Below are 22,123 nucleotides of genomic sequence, written 5' to 3' on the forward strand. Positions count from 1 at the left end.
AATTAAATAAGTATTACAAGCGACGTAGAAAGCGGCGTAGCTGGCTTTTTGAAATTAAGATTAAAGTTTCGTTTAGAAATTATTATTTACTTTTCAATCAAATTTTCAGAGCTAAGAGATTAATTTACCATTGGGAATAAAAGTGTATAGAATCTTTCGTCATAAATGATTGTACTCTATGTGTAATTTCAAGTAAATTCGTTGACATGAATGAGCATGAAATTATGCTAGCTATTACGGATGATGTCCAAATGGAGTCGTCATATAATACAGTCTTGTTTTTTATATCTGATAGGTCAGTCTATAGCCGTTACTATAACTCGAGAAATAATCGCGGTTAAGTGTTAAAGTACTACGCCATGAATGTTGTTATAAAAACTTAAACGCCGTAAACAGAGCTTTAAACTTATAAATTCTACATCCTACAACCTAATGAAGAAGAATTTTGTATCGTAAAGAATTGGCAACACAGTCGCAATCCTCCTGGCAAAGGAAGTGTACTAAAATCACTTAATATCAGGCGAGCCTAAGATATCAATCAGAAAACGATTACGTAAATAAGTATCAGATACATTAATGTGTGCAGAGTATAATCCGATAACCCATTACTACTTATTCCATTTAATAAGTAAAAGGTATTTAATGTTCACACAGTTTCATACCGAAATCACCGGTTTATATTGTTTCGTTAATGGAGTCGCCGGCTTAGCGGTTAATGGATAAATGCGATCGCTTTATACGTTACTTTTAAAACGGGTTTTGACCTCTTTTTCTATGGTGTTACGCCACTCGCATAGCATTATTAGGGCATAAACAATTTTGTTATAGTTAGTCAATATACTGCTGCCCTGAGCTGCGTAATGTGCTTACGTTATCTCTCTTTCTATCGGCAGCTCATGTTTGACCGTAGTGGTCAGCAAGGAAGCATCTAGAGTGGAGCATTTGTTTCGATTAGATTGGTCCATCTGATTGGTTAGCTGCCACGTGATCGATTACCAACTACGATCAGTTTCTCGAAGTTCTCATCGCTTCGCGCGTACCTAATACTGCGGTCCTTTTATGATAGTTATGGTTAGGATCAAAAACGAATCACGTCGCTTCGCTCAGGTTGAAATCTCTGGAACAATGACCATCATAACTATACGTACACAGTCAACTTAGTATCCACGCGTGTAGCGAAGCATATAAATGTCTTTATTCACATATATTAAAGTGTTTTGAAATAAAATTAGGACATAGCTAAAACAACTTTTTTTCAATATAAGATCTTAGCTCGGTATATCTTAGGTGTTTTTTTATTAATCGTAAAAATATTATTGCGTCGATAAATAACAGTGTATATTGTTTGGGATGGCATCGTAAAAAGGCATTTACAATAGGTAAAGGTTTATGATTCCCACTTTTAACCTTTGAAATCGATTTTTTTGAGTAGTGAATGTTCTTAAATTTCATAAGTTTTTGTTGCCTAGTCACGGTACGGAGTTGGAATATAATATGTTAAGGATTTTATGTATGAGTTTCTGTAATCGACTATCCTTCTGAGTATAAACCTGGGATTCTTTATGATTCGAACATAAAATACTGCTTCACGACCTCGATTTGCTTATAAAGAAAAATGATCAGAAATAATATGGCTATATCATAGGCCAAAATAAAAGCTTTTAGCCTCACCGTGTATACGGTGTAATTACTACTAAATATAAAATAAATATAACGGCTTCATTATTATATGATAACTACAATCTTTCTAATATATTATTTATTGTAAATAGATGATCGAAATATTAAATGGAGGTTTAACTTGAAAACAGTTGAAATGTTCAGTAAATCGGCTCTTAAATTAGTGAATTTAAAATGAAATTTTCATAGTAAAACAGTGAGAACAAAGCGTTGGATTTATTTTTTCCTTTAAAACTGCAAGTTTTTACCAACATAATTAAAGTATAGAGCTATATTTTATGCAAACATTTCTAAATTGAATTTCGTAATAAAGATGTAGTCTCTAATAACTGGACTGTAAAATTTCGATGTTACTCAGTTTATTTTCGCGGGTATCGCCGTTCTTTTGTTTTGTATTTCTTTTAACATTGACTGATCATGTGTCGTGAAACTTACGTATACGGAAGGCTCGTTATATTGCAGGTATCTATAGGACTTAAACTATATGAAATTGGAAGGCCCTTTTTATAATATAACATATAACCGATATATTTTTATTTTTTTTATTTATGTTTCTTCATTGCAAAATAAATTAAAGAATTGAATTTAGCCAAATTTATTTATTTATTTTAAAGATTATGCTGTGTTTAAAATAGATCATTGCTATTCATTATATAGAACCAGTTTTTAAAAATAAGTTGGTAAAAGTTTGTATAAGCTTGATGTAATTAATGTTTTTATCTCAAAACAACATTAATTATTTTTGGAAAAGAAAATCCAATTAAATTTTGAAGTTTGCTAAATTGTTGCCATCTTTGTGATGATCAAGCAAACTTAGCCAGTTAAGTATTCGGGTAAATATGAACAACAGAATTATGTTTAATAAAAAAATCTATGGCATTACTACCTTTTTAGGTCTGGGCCTCTGGATTTCTGTATCTGTTTCATGATAATTACTCAATCTAATAGGCAAGTAGGTGATTAACCGGTGCCTGACATACGCGGTCGACATTTTCCTCACGATCTTTGTTGCACGAGGGTCGAACGTAAGACCTCAGGGATGAGTATCGCACGCTGAAGCCGCTAGACCAACACTGCTCTTTCATTTCCTCATGTTTCTCAAGCCTTGTATTCCAAATCATTTTAGTAATGATGATTTGAGAATGGTAAGTAACATTAATGCTTCGTGGAACTCAAACATGTTTTTACAACAAAATATTTGGACATGGATATCAATACGAGCAGGTATTTTGTTTGCGTTTGACCGTAAAATAATACGTTCTGTTTGTATTGTACAAAGGTTGCTTTGAATTTGTATAGATTGAAAAGCGATTGATATTGAAGTACCAACAGAAACAGATATTGGAGACTAGATTTAAATAATAGTTATAGCTCCCATTGTCTATGCGTCAGTTTTGCGGTCATTTCGAACGGAGGGCTAAATTAGCATCCAAAAAGCTATGTGTGCTTAGCAAGGCGAGACGGTACTTCCCTCCGAGCCACCGCTTGCAACTCTTTAAACCATCCGTACCATCCGTATCACCTAGATGTCCGTCATTCCACAACTGAGAGTTTTGTAAGGCAGTTTTTGTCGCCCACCAGCAACCAATGAAAGGTCGTCAACGCACTTGCTTGCTACATAAAAAAAGATACTGTAAATACTTATTGTGATTGTGAAACAATGAGAGAAATATTCATTCGTTACAGATATTTATTTATCTAGCAAAATAAAAATATCAAAGAAACACATAGCCAACCAAGATCCATAAAGGGTTGTAGCATCAGAAATTAGCCCTTGTTACGAAAACTTGCGAGAGGACGTAGCCACTTCCCAAAACTCCTTTCTAATATTCATAGGAAAGTGGCCCGCCGTCTCGCGATTGCCAACCCTACGCTTTTGTTGTTGAGTAACGTGTTTTACAATTCTATTACAAAAATCTTCCAGTTCTTCTAGCTCCTTAATATTTCGAATACCTGCACGCCATCTAGAATCTCCAATAACTAGACATTCTAAAATGCATTGCTGTCTGACTTGTTTGTCACTTGTACATGACGGATCTGATTTCAGGTTAAAGCAAACGTCCCATATATACGTAAATCTAAATACTTGGAAACAATCTGCACTCGAAAATCTTTTTATCTCGTGATCTTTTTGCAGCCGGAATTGTACAAGAATGAACTGGTTCGCCAATCATCAACAGACAGTGCTGAACTTGAGTTCTGTGGTAAACTACACTTCGCGTTGAAGTACGACCAGGAGGTGGAAGCTTTGGTTGTCAAGGTAATACATAGTAGAAAAATAATATGTAAAATGATTGCATGATTTTCTCTCTGTCTCTTTCTCGAGAGTTGTAAAACAATTGACATTCTATACTATAAAGGGGATGTTTTGTGTTTTGTCCAGCACTTTTCTGAAGTTGTTATTGTTTTTTCATTCACATTATTTATTCACACAGGCTAGTTTTGTTAGTTAGCTTAACTTAGACCTCATTTCATTGTTTTGCATGCATCTTTCATAAATATTTTACTCCTACATGGACGGATCCTATTTACAAAAAGATTCAAACATTTACGAAAGGAAAAAAATAATTAAAATTAATACACTTTACAAAGTAATACGTAATTCGGCTGTGTTGCGTGATGGTGTGACAATGAGGGCATGTACGCGAGGGTGTGTATGTGGGGTGTGCTCATGATGCAGGTTATTTAACGCCATTCATATTTGTAATACTCCTTTTAAACATATTCCGTGATAGCTTCAACAAATCGAGGACTTAATAGTTGTCGTTGTATATCTAACATTTATTCACACAATACACACCTATTAAGGAAGAATTTCAACTAAACATTTTGTTACACACTTCCTCTTCATTTCGATAACGTATTCCTTACCAATATGTACAATGTATATAGAGTATAACAGCGGGGCTTACTGTATTACTGTATAGCGGGTTATAGTAGGATTATAGTTCGTAGCTTCAAACAACGCTCCAGACTCTAGAGAATAAATACCCTTAAAGCAAAGCGCATCCATGTGTGTCATAAAAATCGGTAACACGATATCTATATGATTTAGATAGATTATGTAAATTGTTAAGGGCTTAAAACTTGTGATTAACGTGATGCCGGAAATCTACGGCAACTGTTGGCACAGGCTATGGGGTTGTCTATAAAATAAAATAAAAACATCAAAGTAATAGAAGCAATCTCAGTCCAAGACCAATATCGTAGCGCTACTGGATTATTATTATCATTTTAGTATCGAATAAAGCGTCAAATAATTGATTATTTCATCAAACTTAGAAAGTGATTGAACAGTAATCCTATTTATCGCTTAGTTTCGACACTTGGCGCAATATTGCCAATAAACCTGCCAAGCGCCTACGCCCACCTTTATTCCAACAAGACTTTTCTTCGTGGTAATTATTATTATATTAATAGTTCTGCTGATTAAAAGTATCTTTTTATGATTACCTAATGTATGATAATTCGTCATAATATTTTTATGTATAAATTTATAAATTAATAATCGATTCGATTTTTTGAAAATAATTGTTTGGTACAACTTAATGATGATTGAATTGAATTGAATGATTATTAATGGCTTAAAATATCAATGAATCAGAGAGAAGTTTTAAGAAGATTTCTACTTAACAGAATTTATATTAAAATCTATCATTAACTATAGGGGAATTTGTCGTAGCTACACCCTTCAATAGATAAATAAATATAATTATTTATTTATGTAATGATGGAAATTGAGGGATGGAGATGAATAATGGAGAACGGTTGAGTTTATTCATTCATTACTAAAGGATTATCTGCTTTCTCGTGTAATCATCAGCAGTTTCTTGCGAAAAAAATTACCTATATCAATATACATAAATATCTCGGATATTAATATCGTTGTATGTGTACTATACCGGGTTGTGTATGCGTATGATTTAGTGAAGTATACATTTTTATTTTGCGTCTTTTACAGCTACACTAAAATAAAGTATGTATGAAACTATATTACTATTGTATATATCATTTGATTTGTACTGTTCTATAAAAAATATCAGTGTAAAAGTCACAGTCAGAATACTTCAATTAGGCCTATTAGAAAGGCACTTTGGAAACTTTTTTAATGACTCTAGTTGCCTCAACCAAAATGTAGTTTCATATGGAGAAGAATGGGCAAAAAACTCCATACTTAATCCTTTAAAATAGTTTTTACAATATTTTCTATGCATTGATTCGATAATTATATGAGAAGATCATGTACCCGAACAAAACACTACTAGGTATACTAAAATAAATTGGCGTATGGTGTTATGAAAAACAATGCAGCAGATAACTAAATTATTATTTAGACTTAGTGGTCAATATTTACAACATCTCTATTTTATGCGAGTTTCTTATATATATTATATTCTCGTTATATACAGTCAACAAGTAGCCAATAGCAACTAAAATTTGTATGTCATCTTTGCTTGGTTAAAAAAAATATTTATAAAATTGTTTCTTTAGATATTCGAAGCCCGTGACCTGCCTATCAAGGATGTAACCGGAAGTAGCGACCCGTACATAAAAGTCTTCCTTCTGCCAGACCGGAAAAAGAAATTCCAGACTAAAGTACACCGGAAGAACCTCAACCCTGTCTTTAACGAGACGTTTTTGTTCAGGTAATTAAACTTAATTGATATTAGTTAATTGTGGGTTCGTTTAAGTAAAATTCGGTCACCACTCAATTAGTAACTAAGGCAACAAACTATTTATAATAAAACGTGCTTATTTATTTTGAATGAATTGTTGCCCGAGATTGGAAAAAACGTTGGACTTGTTTATAGTATAAAATGTTTCTTTTTAAGCCTTGTTGAGTGCTTAAAACTTGTTTGTTACTAATGCCAAAAGATCTAAGCTAAGGAACAACATATGGATAATGCGTTCCTCCAGTTATCTCAATAGTAGTAGTTCTCGCCAACCACTTTGGCCGATGATAAGTGGTAATAAAAATAGTGATATGTTTACTAGAATAGAACAATGTTAATACTCGGAACACACGCAGTCTGCAATTTCCGCGTACTAGACTATCTAAAGTTAGTAATTCTTTTTTGGAAAAAGAGATACTTTTCTTTAATAAAAAACCAGGGGCTCTTTTATCTCTGCCTTTTAATAAATTTGAGAAATGTATTAAAGAGCTGTGAAAAAAGGATTACTATACAGTTAACGATTATCTAGTTGATAAAAGGGCCTGGGACTAGTGAAAGACAGGCTGCTTCTAATTCATTTGCGATATTTGTGTTTAAATAAGTGTTGTTTAATGATTTGCTATTTTAAATGAGTACCGAGAGGTTTTTACTCCGGCTTTATCTCTTTTCTCTGTCTTTGCCGATGAGTAGGGATGTCTACTGATTCAAATGTAATTACGTGGAATAAGTGATACCTGTATCTGATATTCCATAGTAAACATATTTTTTAAATGAAGTTTTATTGGAAAATATGAAAAAATAGATTGTGATTGGTCCACAGCATCGCAGTCTAATCACAGATATACGACACGATGCCTTTTAGATTATCACCATGCTGCTTAGATAGAAAAATACGTTCATTTTCGCGGAAAGGAAGGCTACATAACCCTCTAAGAAGCTTTGTGTGCTCAACAAGGCCAGACGGTCCACACTCCAGGCTACCGCTTACAACTCCATAAAACGCAAATGTGGCCCCACATGGATTACTACTCTCACCTCTGGGCGGGAGCTCCCGCGTGCCGTCGACGAAAGCAAATAGTCGACGGGCAGTCATTTTCCTAGCGACTTAATCTCTTGGGGTTGCCTAAAGATGTGGCGTGTCTCTGCACCACGGATAGTATTCAGAGGAGTTGTTCTCATTGATTCCTGCAGCTGAGTTTCATCATTGGATGTCAAGGCAAATTACTTAATTCTATCCATATCTACTCGATATACGTTATTCCATAACTGATATAGGTAGTTTTTGCCGCGCAATATCACTATGGGGAGCTTCCTGCCGATGTATTTCCGAACCAATTCGACTTAGAGTCCTTTAAGAAGAGACCGTATGAATTCTCAAAATTCCGGCAACGCACTTGCGATGTCTATGGGCAGCGATATCACTTAACATCTGGCGGCCCTCTTACTCGTTTGCCCGTTACATAAAATGCATTCCACCCTCCATAAGTTTAGTAAAACCCATTTCTAACTTTGCTTTAAATAAATGTAAAACCCGATAGTTTTAATCTCGTTAGAAAAGCTCAGATTAAACTCTAGAGATAAAAAATAGTGCAACGAACAATTAGATCTAAGGAAGCTGGGTGCTAATCGCTGAAGACGTTCAGAAGATTGTAGTAATCTTAGTTAATGGCATTTTATCGTGATGAGTTTTAAGAAGCACTCGGTATTTAGAATCGGAGTTATGTTTTTATATAACTTAATAGAAGATTTGTATAACTGTAGTTGTCTTTGTTAAGAGAGATAGATTCATTCGCCAATTCGCTATATACATAAATGATCGTCAAATGTTTTTTTATTTTATTTATTATATTATGACTACTCTAAATCAATGATTATGTAATATCTCTCATATGACGTAAAGGTCTACCCACGCATGAGTACGGGCGTAACCTTATATATATGTCCCCTGGATGGGGCAAAGGATGACCACAGATAAAAATCTGGCCCCCTCGCCTTATCTGCAATTGTCCCTCAAGGTTTGTTTGGAATGTCTACGCTTTCACTTCCTTTGATAATTCTTATCCCAGTTATATTCCTGATTGGGATTTCTTCGGAGCGTTGATGGTTTTTGGATTTGATGACTTAATTAAAAATATATATTATAAAAACATGAACGATATTACAATTCTGGTGTATAGCGGCTATCACATAAAATCAACAGACAACTTTGAAATTTTTAATGGTCAAAATTTAAATACATTGGATATTCACCTCTTAGCATTTGTAGTGTAATATACCGTGCGTTACGTATATACATATATATTTGGAAGGCAATGCACTTGCGAGCCTTCTGGCAATGTGAGTGTCCATGGGCGGCGGTATCCCTTAACATCAGATGAGCCTCCTGCCCGTTTGCCTCCTACCTACATAAAAAAAAAATATATTTTGAAACAGCCTCAGTCAGTAATGGTCTTTTCGTTAATGGCTAGTTTCGGTTTGGTCTTAGCGCCTAAAGATAACTAATTTTCTCATATTGTCTCTGGCTATTATCTGTAGTTTTTATTAATATTTTTTACTTTTGTATTCTAAATTGTTTGGTCATAGTCATAGTAGATATGTATGTTCATTTCAAAGCCTACAGAGGCGAGACTTACTCGTAGACTTAAGTATGTCTTTAGTATGTCAAAAACGCATTGAATTTTACAAACAAGAGCTATGGCATCGAAATCCTGACCATCAAAGCGTCATATAAAGCGTAATTAATTATAAGTCTTTGCTAAAACTCAAAATATCCCCCCACGAACCGCATCGCCAATTAAGGGGTCGAGTTACGCTTTAGTTCATTAAAAGTTCGCTTTGACGTGTAATTGGAATATGAAATGCAATGCCATTTATCTATCCGGGCTTATAGGCAATGGGTCTCCAACTTTTCTAAATTCTTGGCAGAGTTATTTTGTTTTATATGCCGAGGCAAACGGGCAGGAGGCTCACCTGATGTAATGTGATACCGCATAACATAGACACTCACATTGCCAGAGTGCGTTGCCGGCACATTTATGAATAATGTTGCAAAATGTTTAAGAACAGAGCTTGGTCGTAATATAAGCAAAACATATTGTCGATCCGAAATAAATATTTTATTAATATATTTATTAACACTTTGTCACCTTAAACATACATATAAAAACAGGTTAGTTACGGATGTTAAAGGATAAGGCGATCTTATTGGTAACAAGCGATTTTTTCCAGGCAACCGTAGTACGGTAAATTAAAAAAAGAAACACCTACAAAGGGTAGAAGTACATGAAGTAAGTGAAATAAATAATTAACATAGAAAGAACTTAAAATAACTAAAACTATATTTACGCACAAACGATAGTCTTTTAGTCGATTTTAGATAGTTACCGTGATTTACGATCCAATTGTTTAAAGAAAGAGTTTACTCCTTCTTACAAAACCAGCAAGCATCCACTAAAATGGATGTCCATGGGTTGCGATGAACGTCCTTAATGGGCGTCCAGTAGGCCCCTTTGGTCCTATACTATAAAAAGTGGTAAATGTTCGTATACTTCAATACGATTTCAGTTTGTGTTATATCATATCGTTACCTAGTTGTATACTTAACCACTATTCGTACAGTATGGATGACTCCTTCAAGCTCCAGCAACGTTCACAAAACGTACAAAGATTGCTTGTAGAGCTTATTTCAGATGATTGCGTCTGAAATAAGCTCAACCATAAGCTTCCAATTTGTACTTAGAAATTCTCATATATTCTAACTAAAAATAACTATTAACGTTTATAAAGTAATCCTCCATCTAACATAAATTAATATAAGAAAAAAAATAACTAACCTTAAAATATATTATTAAAAACAGTCTCTTTAGGCAAGGTTCCGAAGTTACTGGCAGGGTACCCCCATTAAATAGCTAGACTAATTCTTTGTCCGAGGTAGCTGCGCACAATATGTCGTAACTTTCCTAATATATATTGACTTTGGAACTAATTATTATACTATATAAATTATTATTCACAGCAATAAAATTAATAACAAAATCGATTCGAGAACTAAAATAAAGTCTGGAATAATTATTAAATTAGTATCCCATGTCCAACGCCGCTTTTATGTATTATTTGTTGTAGCGTCCCCTACGAAGACCTTCGTCAACGCTACCTACAATTCTCCGTGTATGACTTCGACCGGTTCAGCCGACACGACCTCATCGGTCATGTGGTGCTTAAAGGTCTACTCGAGTCTGCAGACCTGACTCAAGAGATTGAGTACACTATGAACATTTTGGCTCCACCACAGGTAATAATTATATTCAGAGTATGAATGCAAGAAGTATTCTCTTATTACTAACGAGTAATTGTTACGGTACTCTCTGAATGTTTATTCTATTAACTACTGTATATAATATAAATTTTGGCTTCTTTATGTAAAAAAAGCTATCGAAATTACATTAATACAAATTTAGTCGACTTCATATAATTATTTATTATTTAAAACATTTATAAAATAAAATCCAAACAGACTAAACAATAAAAAAGCCCACCAATGGACATTCTGTCCATGTACGCATTCAACACTCGAACTTACGGTGAAGGAAAATATGATAAGGAAACCGACATGCCTTAGACCGAAAAAAAAGCCACAGTGTCTACCAGGCACGGGAGGCTAATGATCTTTTTGCCTGTTAGAAATGATTACGGAACAAATAGAGAAATCTGAGACCCAAACCTAAAAGGTTGTAGCACCATTAATATTTAAACAATTAAAAATGCTTAGAAGGTGCTGTTTCGTTATATAAGTATATATATTATATATAACTCTTTTGAGGATATTACGTAATATTACTTTCATCCCGTGTAAAAGGATATTTTGTTAAAAAAAATCGTAATTCTACAAAAATAAGTTAGTAAACTTTTTGCAACACCCAAACTCAATAAGCGTTTTCCTTACTTTTTTGTTTTAAGTCTTCTTTCACTGTTTTTGGGTAATTCATAAAGTTTAACCTTGTTAGTAAGTGTTGGTTGTAATTAGAAAGTTGGATTACACTTTAGAATAAACTATGACCTTGTTAGTTAATTATTGTAAACTAGTAGCTGACCCCACTGGGTCTAAAATCTATCTATCAATCTTCTTTAAGTACGTTTGTAAATGATATACCTCCATATGCCTAAATACAACAAACAAAAAAAGGTTGCTCTCCGTCAAAGAGTATAACAATGAGGTTGAATATAGTTATAACAATGAAGATCTATACTGTCATTGGATATGGGTATATCTCGATTCATGTAAATCTTCACATTAAAAATTAACATTTAGTAAAAATTTCTTCACAATTTTGTCATCGTTATACTTTGACAAGATGATCCGACCAATGGATTTTACACCTACTTCCTACTGTGAAGAAAAACGTCAGGAAATCGGCATGCCTAGAAGCAAAAGTTCGACAGCGTGTATCACCCACACAATTTATCATGGAGAGTATTCAGAGGAGTTACTCGGATTAATACCTGAAGCTGAGTTTTATCATCGGACGTCGAGGCAGAATACAAAATTCCACCCGTATCATCTCGATGTCTGCCGTTCCACGACTGAGCGTTTTTCAAGGCAATTTTTGCCGCGCACCACCGTTATGTGGAACCAGCTGCCTACTGAAGTATTTCCGAACCCATTCGACTTAGGGTCCTTTAAGATCGCGATCACGATACAGATATAAGAGGCGCAGACCTAAAACATTTTAATATTTTTATCATTCAATACTGTTAGTCAATCTATTAAACACAATTTATTACTGTCAATGGATAATGGATGTTGCCAACAATTGCTCTTGTTATCCAAGTCGTAGCGTGTAAATTCACTTATATTGTAACAATTTGTATTAGTTATCCAATCATTCGGGAAGGTATAAGACAGATAAATGCCTGTTTTAGTTTCAGACTGCATCTATATTATTCTTTCAACCCTAACTAAAGTAATTACCCACATAGAGACAACGTAAGCTTCTCGGTGTCTGTGGGCAGCAACTAGCACTTTATTATGTTACCAGCCTGCTTGCTTAAGCCTGCCCAAAAAATATTTGGATTACATTTAACAGATACCTTATGGTGATTAATACGTGTTTTTTATATTAAATTTATCAAAATTATTTGGAATTTGATTTTAAGTTTTTCATTATACAAGTATGTTCGGAAAATCTACATTGTGTAAGTTATGCACCTGTTTATGAACGTAAGTACTGCTGTAATTGCATTTTACTCTTTCTTCCTTTGGTAATGCACAACAACAGGTCGATGCCAGCTTGCGCATAATATCTTGCGCCCATTTGTTTGTACTTATATATAAAGTTAACATATATTGTGATTCACAGAAATGCATGGAAATTTCTTTAGAACTAGTATGATTTTAAAGTGATCCCTGTGTTGTAATATCTGTAGTATAAATCAAATCATCTTCTAAAACATACTTACCTACCACATCCATGAAAGGAATATTTAATAAGATATTGTTTAATACTATAGCTCGAAATTTGGTTAAAAATGCTCGATGAATCAGGCGCAGAAATGTCTTTAAAATGCCTATGTCTATATCATTTTCCTGAAATGAGAGATATTACAAGGGAAAACTTGATACATTTCCGTAATATTTAATATAACGTTGAGAGCTCTCAACAGCTTTCAAGGTAATTGAACGCAAACGGTATCTCGAATCTTTTTTAAGTTGAATTTCTAACGACAAGATTAAGCTAAGTTTATTAGTTGGTATATTCCGGCCGTAATCTTTGGTTATGTTGGTCCCAAATCTCGTAAACCGCGACATATATAGTGAGTACGTTACGAACACTAACGCACAATTTATGTATGTGTTGGTATGTTCTCGGTGTTCCATGCCAATGTACTGTTGCCTAAATGGAATTTATGGCTTTCATATGTCAAATCCGATGTTTTTGGACAGTGGTATGATAAATGCTAAATGTCGACTTTTGTCATCTTTTTTTTGCCATATCCCTTAGCCTTTCCAAAACTCTTATGTAACATATACGATTTTTAATAATCTAAATCTGGATTGTGCTCTTAAGAAACATAAATGATAAGTCAAAGGTTATTGTAAGAAACTAGGAAGCTATTATCGAAACACAGTGAGTAAATTTTCCGAACATATAATGACAGACTGAAATTCAAACTCCAAATAATTTGAATAAATTATTTTCGAATAGCAATCAAATCAAATCCTCTGTGAGGGGGACCACGTTGGCAAACACTGGTACTATAATTATCTATAATCACCATAACACGTCATATACAAAGTATCTTTCAAATGTAATTCATATATTATTTTTACGGGACAGGCGTAAACAAGCATGCGAGTAACATAATGAAGTGGTGAGAAGCTTACGTTATCTCTAATAGAAGTTATTTACTTAACTGAATGACATTATAAGTCAAAAACTTTTTTAATCTGTAGTATATTTATTAAGTTTATAAATTGGGTGGGGTTATTATATGAAATTAACGTCTGTCTGTCTATGCGTATGTTTGATTAAGTAAAGTGTGAAAATCAGCTGCGAACTTTAATGCCCAATTGCTTTTTCAACTTCCGAATCGATTAACGGTTAATTTATGAAATCCTTTAACGAAGTTTTAACTACGTGATTCCACGAACTAGCTCATAACTCTGTTTAGATCACGTTAAAACTCAAACTCAAAATGACTTTTTCAAATAGGTAAACAAGTGCACTTATGAACGAAAGAAAAAAAACCATGACCTTTTTAGATTTGGGCCTTAGATTTATGTGTCTGTTTCAATAATTTTTGGCAAACTAATAGGCATGTAGGTGTTCAGCCTCTTATGCTTGACACATGTCGTCGACTTTTTGGGTCTAAGTCAAGTCGGTTTTCTGACGATGTTTTCCTTCACCGTTCGAGCGAATGTTAAATGCGCCCATAGAAAGAAAGTCCATTGGTGCATAGGCGGGGATCGAACCTACATTCTCTGGGATAAGAGTCGCACCTTGAAGTCACTTGACCAACACTACTCAGAAAAGAGGTTAAATTAATTTTAAATTTACATTAACTACCAGTACGCATGTCAAGGGCATAGAGCGGGCAAAAAGAACTGGCAGGAAACTTTAGGATATTCTTTTAAATCGCCAAGTTTTGAGTCATGAATATCGTTTGAACTGCAAATCAATCCCAAAGATTAGGATCATTTAAATATTCGGAAATTTATAAAAAAATGTTTTGATTAATTTACGTTCAACGAAAGTTTTGAACTTATTTATTGATAATTCTCTAATTTAGCTTGAGAATTTGTTATAAAAACGAATACAGTTTCCATATAAGGAGTGGTTTATCTTCTGGAGCCTGATTGGTCATACGCTTAGATTAGTTATGTTTCGAGTATTATACTCGTGAAAGTCACCATTGGTTTTAAAATCTATATATATAAAATGAATCCCTATTTCCCCTGGTCACGGCATCACACGTGAACGGCTGGACCGATTTCGCTAACTCTTTTAATTGTTGTGTTTTTTTTATTATCATTCTTATGAAAGAAAAAATAAAGAAAATTGCATAGAAAATTAGAAAATTAAAGAATACTTTTGTTACTATAGCAAATTATTTACTTTATTTTTATTTATTGGCTATTTGCACGTTGTCGGAATACCAACAAAACTATTACGCGCCATTAATATACGCGGCAGAAACAAAGAATGTTATCATAAAGCATTAGAATAATAAACATTTTTTTTGTACATACAAAGATATTAGAACTACAAACTTTAAGCAATCGAAGATGAAATTAAGTACTTTTTGTTCGTGTTTCAAACCCTTTATAAGACTATTGAAACAAATTAAAGTTACGCAACTTAAATAATTACAGAGTTGAGTCCGGCAAGGGCTATGGAGACTGTTGTGTCACTTTATATATTTACTAGATCTGTGGCGCGTTTTCTATCTATAACATTGATATGCGCATTATAAATGCGTGCTTGGTTGAGTTATTTTTGAGTTGAGTTGAGTTTGAGTTGAGTTATTTTAAAACTATGATATCTCCTCTTCATTAGAAACATGAAAATACACTCGATATATATCTAAATAGATATTTATCTAAATTGTTGGTTGGCGTGGGTAAATACCTGTCATACCGAAGTTATAAACTTATTTAAAAGTACATTTTTCAATATCGAGTTTTAAAAATATGAAAAAAAGGCGTCAGAGTTTCATTAGATCTAGTATAGAGATACAAGAACGTGCAATTATGATGCTAATAATAATTAGTTACTAAATCATATTTCTATGTCTAATATATTATTTGGTTAACGACCAAAAACCCCTCAATGTCTTATTTTGTAAGCACTGACATAGAACCATTTTTGCCCGTACTAACAAAAAAACGCAATTTTTAAGTGTCAAACAAAACGTTTCCTACACTTACAGTACATAAATAATTCTTTGTTCCAGGAGAAAAAGGATCTTGGAGAGCTCATGCTATCTCTCTGCTATTTGCCTACTGCGGGCCGACTGACTGTCACTGTTATCAAAGGAAGAAATCTTAAAGCCATGGACATTAATGGATCTTCTGGTAAGCCTTCATATATATTCAAACATAATCGTACAGATAATACTCGATTGTAGTTAGAAATATGCCTGGCTGAGTTTGTATATATATATATATTTCTGATGCCAATTTAAGACGCATTTGTCTAAAACTTATGCTTTAATCTCCTGATAGCCGAAAATATTTTTATTATTACTAAAACATATTGTTACGAGCTAAGGAATTCGATAGAAAATGGCGGAGTCTCTTCAAGGGTTATTTTGAAATAAATAAACGAGGAATTTGTTTACACTAAAAAAACACAAATTATACGCAGAAATACACTAATTACACACAAAATACGGTAACTAATTACTTCAATTACGTGCACTTCACATACTTCATCACTAATGTTCAATATTCGCACTTTATCACTTCAAACTTACTTAATTGGTCGCGTTTTGGCTCGCTTATATATTCCTGGGAATAATCTTGACTAATATTCGAGAATTTTCTTTGCAGGATTGCTATTGAGTAGTGATTGTCCGCCTTAGGTTTGCCTTTAGCATTGTTCCGTTCTTGTCGTACGGCGTTATAGAGTGTTCAGTCTGGCTTCGAGAAGATCTTCCTTCTTTCTCGCGTATCATTCCATCCTAGTCACACCTAGAAAATTAGTTTTTTACAAACGTATCGTTTTTCGTTTCGATCGAACGATTCGTTCATTAAACGGTTCATTAAAATTCCTGAAAACGCCTGAAAACTAATACTGTTCTACTCACTCGACTAAACATGTTCTGAAACTGTCTAAAAATGTTTCATTCTCCTGAAAAGAAGAGTAAAATTATGCAAATTTCAATTTGTAATATGTGATAGCGCCTCTCATGAAACGGTCATAAATCAATTTTCAACTTGCTGAAAACGTCTGTAACTTGTGGAAAATCGAGAAAGCTAATCAGCGATGTTATCAGTACGTCTAATCAGTAGACGGCCGCGCGGTTATTAGTTCTGTCAAGTTCAGAGAGCCTGCGGGTCCATAGGTTTTCGATCATGCACGCTATGTGCCATACACTTAGATGTTTTGGCAGCCCTTAATTTGTGTAATCTGTCATCTGTTGACAACGACCAGATATTTTATCAACAGTACGACAACCATTTCCGTGGATGATGTCGTGAATCTATCTCTCAGCTCCTCCCAATGACGAGACAGCATTTATAAAATGGCGGTGATTATTCGCTGTGCCCACGAAATGTCGTAGGCCGTCGTAGAAATCGGGGTATTTCCTGAGAGTACCTGAGCCACCAGATACTCCACCACTCTAGCAGATAGCCCATCCTTCAATTATATTTCTGTAGGTAAGCACATTTAATTATTCACATTAGAGACTGACGTATTTTGCGACTACGTCATTGAATGAAATTTCTATTCACAAATAATATTGAAGCATGAAATATGTCGAAAATTTTGTAGCATTAGTCGTAATGTTAATTAATAACTTATGAAAGTGTCTAATTAAAATGAATTCGAACAAAGAGCTGTTGTCAATTTTAATTATGGTATAGGTTTTTTGATGTGGCATACTGTTCCAGACGTTTGTAACATTTGTCATAGACTCATTAGTCTCATAATTGTCATTCTTATTCAGGCCTCAAAGCTCCGGCCTTAATGATTTTTTTAGACAAAGTTAGGAAATAGACATGCTTGTACAGTATACAAAATATGCAGCTTCAGCCTGTGGACTGTTGTATTTAAGTTTATATAGACGGAGCATAGTAAATATAGTATATCAATATTAGCAAATATAGTATATCATTATTATCGGCTCCCTACGCAGTATAGTTGCAAATAGTTTTTGGATGTCTGCACTAGCATTACACTTAAATAGTGAATACATAAATAGTTCTGTCACGCTATATGGAACCAGCTGACCACTGAAGTAATTCCGAAACAATACGACTTAGTGACCTTCAACAAAAGTGAGTACCATTTTTTAAAAGGCCAGCAACGCACTTGAGCCTTCTGGCAATGTGTCCATGGGCGGCGGTATCACTAAACTTTAGATGAACGGCCAGCCTGTTTGCCTCCTGTTGCATGAAATTAAAATGACAAGAGACCTAAGGTTACAGACGTACCCGTAAGGATGCGTCTCAACAACTCACAGTTGTATCCTAGACTTGATATGCATCAACTTGTCAAGATCTTTTTTTTGGAAAGAGAATGACAGCAAACTTTCTTCAATTTTAGTCAAATAGTCTCCACGATGATAGCGGTCAGAACCTATATATGTACCAGGGTTTGTTTTAGATTTAATGTTATTTCTATGCCTTTTGTTTATCTGGTTTCACACACACCTGTCTTGCTTATGTTCTGGCAATTGCCAAGTATAGAGTGTACCTGGTTGTTATTTTCAAGAAAGTATTCGCAGCAACATAATCGTGGTGCTGGCATAACTGTACTAGTCTTACCTAGTACCGAGAACCTTCCAATTTATAGCTGCTGCGCCTAAGTCGTTGTAGAAAGTCTCATTCAATTCCTTACTTTTGTCTGCTATCGGGGCATATATACTTGAACGATGTTGATGTTAAATGGTTTCGCTTCTAGTTGTAACAAAATTACCCGGTCTGAAAGAGGTAGAAAGTTCTTAAGTAAAGTTTGTCTGTTTTTCTTAATAAGCACGGCAACTCCGTATCTATCTCCGATGTTGTATATTACACATGTATAATATTAGTTTAGTGAGCTGTCGTTGTATAGAGAATCTTCAGCTAGAGAAAATGAGGTGAGACTGCTTCAGCGGTTAGTTGTTATTGTATCTGGCCTACTATCTACATAAAGTCTTGCGGGTGAGTAACCCAAGTGTTCTTCAAGTACTTGGGTACTTTGCACTTAGAAGATATGTACGACGGCGAAGGCCAAGGTTGTTTGCGATACCAAGGTCCTGAAGCAGCCTGTTGCACAGATCCCCGTTAAAGACGTTGTCTATTGAATGCTGTCTCCAACTACAGACATATTTATGTAGCTATTTATTTAATACTATATATTTGATTTTTCGATATTATTGATTAATTGCTATACGAATAGCATGTATATATTTTTAGTGAATAAATATAAACCTTCTACGACAATGTCCAGTCTAAAATGGTTAAATCAGTCTGGAGATCGTTAATGGATTCAAAACGTCGAGTATTGTCGCGTTTATATGTGTTAAAGAAATGAAATTCTAGGTAACGAGTCCTTTGTCAGTGTACATTTTATTTGTATCCATCATTCGTGATATAATATTTCAATGCTGTTAACATATGAAGGTCGTATGAGGGAAAGAATATATTGAATTTCTTTACTGATTGATATTTTTCTTTAATTACTTGCTATTTACAAGTCATATAATGACTTATATTTATTTAGAATTTGTGTTTCGTATTGATTTTAGAAAATAAAGTAATAAATACCATTGCCGGAATTCGGGGAAGGCAACCGGGGCACAACCAATTGAAATGTACTGGTATATATATATAATATGAGTATTGATACAGTACTGATATATATTAAAACATCAATATATTTATATTAACCATGTAGGCACAGTACGTCTCCCTTAATAAAATCAAAATGCAAATGTTTCAATAACATGGTAGAATAATTTCTATGACATTTTATTACCAACTCAAAAACTTAATTTAAGATGTGAATACACAATAAAAATGAAATTATGTAAATGTATTTGATTCCTACTAGATTAAATATCCTAAATAAGTTCAAAATAACATTTAAAATCAGTAAGATAAAACAACTTAAATATGTTATAATCATTTATATTATGTTTTATATAATTGCACGGATGTCGGGTTTAATAAGTCGTCCGAACCTCGAGACTTTTGAGCTATTATTTATTAAAGTCGTTTCCTTTTGTTCTTCATTTAGTCGTTTGACTGGATTGTTTTTGAAGTTTGAATCTAAACCCCGTTGATATATTATTACGAGTAATACAATATTGTTCATCTGTTACACGAAATAAGGGATGAAAGCCGCACTGTAATCTAGGCCAGCGCTAGTTTCGAAGACCAAGTCACGAATACAAATATTATTGAATCGTTTTTGTGCATTTTGGAGCTGTGGATTCGAGTCACACATAGAAACGTGATTTCGGGTGAATATCATAGCGAATAAAAGACAATATCATCCTTGACCTATTTTTCTTAGGAAAATGCTATCTTTGATTCAACCTTCAAGTAAACGTGTTTTTCTTAGGGAAACATTTCAATTGGATTCTTTTAAATGACTTTTATTAATGTTTGCCTGTCTGTTTTTTTTGTTGATATTGTTTTACTGTGTGTTTGAATTTTATTTCTCAGTTAGGCCATGTGTTACGTTAATGTATTAATTATAGTTTCCTTTGAAATTTCGTGTTAGTGGTTGCTTGGAAGAGATCGTTCGAAAGCGATAGGGCCGCCAGTTGCTATCATTTTTATTAAATTATTTTAATTGTACTGTATTTCTGCAACGAAATGTAAATAAATAATAACCCACCTATAAAACATAATCATTCTAATTGCATTATCAAAGCTAAAAGACTGTTCTGTCTCTTTTCAAATTGACGAAAGAGTAATATATATAAACGGTGATATACTCTGTTTTATATAAGGGGATATAATATTGATACGAGCTAGGGGATCGGATAGAAAATGCCGTGGATTTATTCAAGGGTTTATTTCTTGAAAAATCAATGAGGAATTTATGGGCACAAATTAATTGCACTTATAGGACACAAAAACAAACACTTATTACTTCACTTATGCACACTTCACACAGTACTTTATCACTTGTAATCACTTTATTCGCACTTTATCGCTTCGGTGTTTCTCTCTTGTTATCGCATTCAAAACTAAAGTCAGTAGTCGCCTTTCGGCTCGCTTATATATCCCTGGGAATAATTCTAAACAATATTCGATAACTCTCTAGGCGGGCTTGCTACTGAGTAGCGATTGCACAATTCTAGAACGTCCGCACTCTTTGTCTCTTTCGCACGTTGCTCCGTCCTTGTCGTACGGCGTTCTAGAGTGATCAGTCTAGTTTCGAGAAAGTTCTGATCTTCTCTCTCTCTCTCTCGTATCATTTCGTCCTTGTCTCACACCTAGAAAGTTTGGTCTAGAATATTCCTTCATCAAAGGGGTATACCTAGGCCTGAAAACGGGTCTCCTGAAAACTGCACCACTCTACTACACATGAAACCGACTGAAAAAAGGTTTCAGCTTCCTGAAAACTAGGGTAACATTATGGAAATTACAATTTTCTAATATGTGATTGACCCTCTCCTGAAACGGTCAGAAATCATATTACAGCCTGCTGAAAAGTTCTCTAACTAGTGGAAAAATCTAGAAACATTGCAGTCGACCCGTCTTCATAACAATATATACAACTTATTTTAAATAATTCATTTTTGTTTCAGATCCCTATGTGAAAATCTGCCTCATCTGTCAAGGGAAACGAATAAAGAAAAAGAAAACTACTGTCAAAAAGAACACACTGAACCCCGTCTACAACGAGGCGCTTGTTTTTGATCTACCCGCAGAAAATGTCTACGACGTCACACTGCTCATAAAAGTTATTGATTATGATTTGTAAGTATCTTTAAGATAACCAGTATTTTTTATATATTTCAATATTTTATTAGAGTATATGGTGTCGTCAAATCGATTATATCAAACGACAGATTAAAAGGCTGGCAACGCCCGAGCCCACTAGCAAAGTGTCTATGGCATCAGTATCATCCCCTGTTATATTAAATAAAAGCAACTAGCGACTTATCTCAAACTGAAAGACGCTCAGTAGTTCAGAAGTTTATTCATAAGAATCATAGAAATTGTATTGTATTGTATGATCAGTCCTGAGCCTCTCTCTTACTCCAGTCGCATATAAAGCTCAATAAGTTGTCCGTTCTTGAATAAATAGGTAAATATTATTCAACAGAATTGGACAAAATGAATTAATCGGCTGCACGGCAATTGGTTCCAACATGATCGGCATTGGTCGTGATCACTGGTTGGAGATGTTGGACAACGCTCGGAAACCAGTCGCACAGTGGTACCCATTAAACAAAAGCCTACCCACCAATGTACCAGTCTCGACTAAAGACCATAAGGACCAGAATGCCGCTTTGAACTGTTTAAATGTAAGGTAAGGAAATTAACCGTCTTGCTAAGGTATATTATTTAAACAAATAAAATAAATATATGTGTGTTATAACAATTA

The 22,123-nt window shown here is 34.1% G+C and overlaps 1 protein-coding gene across 2 annotated transcripts in view; it reads left to right on the plus strand.

Annotated features, from left to right (window-relative positions):
* LOC123714227 (synaptotagmin-10-like) overlaps positions 1-22,123 on the plus strand; it is an 81,155-nt gene that overhangs the window by 53,568 nt on the left and 5,464 nt on the right. The window contains exons 5-10 of one of the 2 annotated variants that reach the window (XM_045668424.1): positions 3,818-3,940; positions 6,172-6,326; positions 10,476-10,644; positions 15,804-15,924; positions 21,321-21,492; positions 21,842-22,048. In XM_045668424.1, the coding sequence (XP_045524380.1) occupies positions 3,818-3,940; positions 6,172-6,326; positions 10,476-10,644; positions 15,804-15,924; positions 21,321-21,492; positions 21,842-22,048 (947 nt within the window). Of the gene's footprint in view, positions 1-3,817; positions 3,941-6,171; positions 6,327-10,475; positions 10,645-15,803; positions 15,925-21,320; positions 21,493-21,841; positions 22,053-22,123 lie in introns of those variants that run through there. The other variant, XM_045668431.1, reaches the window with a different exon arrangement.

This window comes from Pieris brassicae, chromosome 1 (genome assembly GCF_905147105.1).
Source record: "Pieris brassicae chromosome 1, ilPieBrab1.1, whole genome shotgun sequence".
Classification (NCBI taxonomy): domain Eukaryota; kingdom Metazoa; phylum Arthropoda; class Insecta; order Lepidoptera; family Pieridae; genus Pieris; species Pieris brassicae.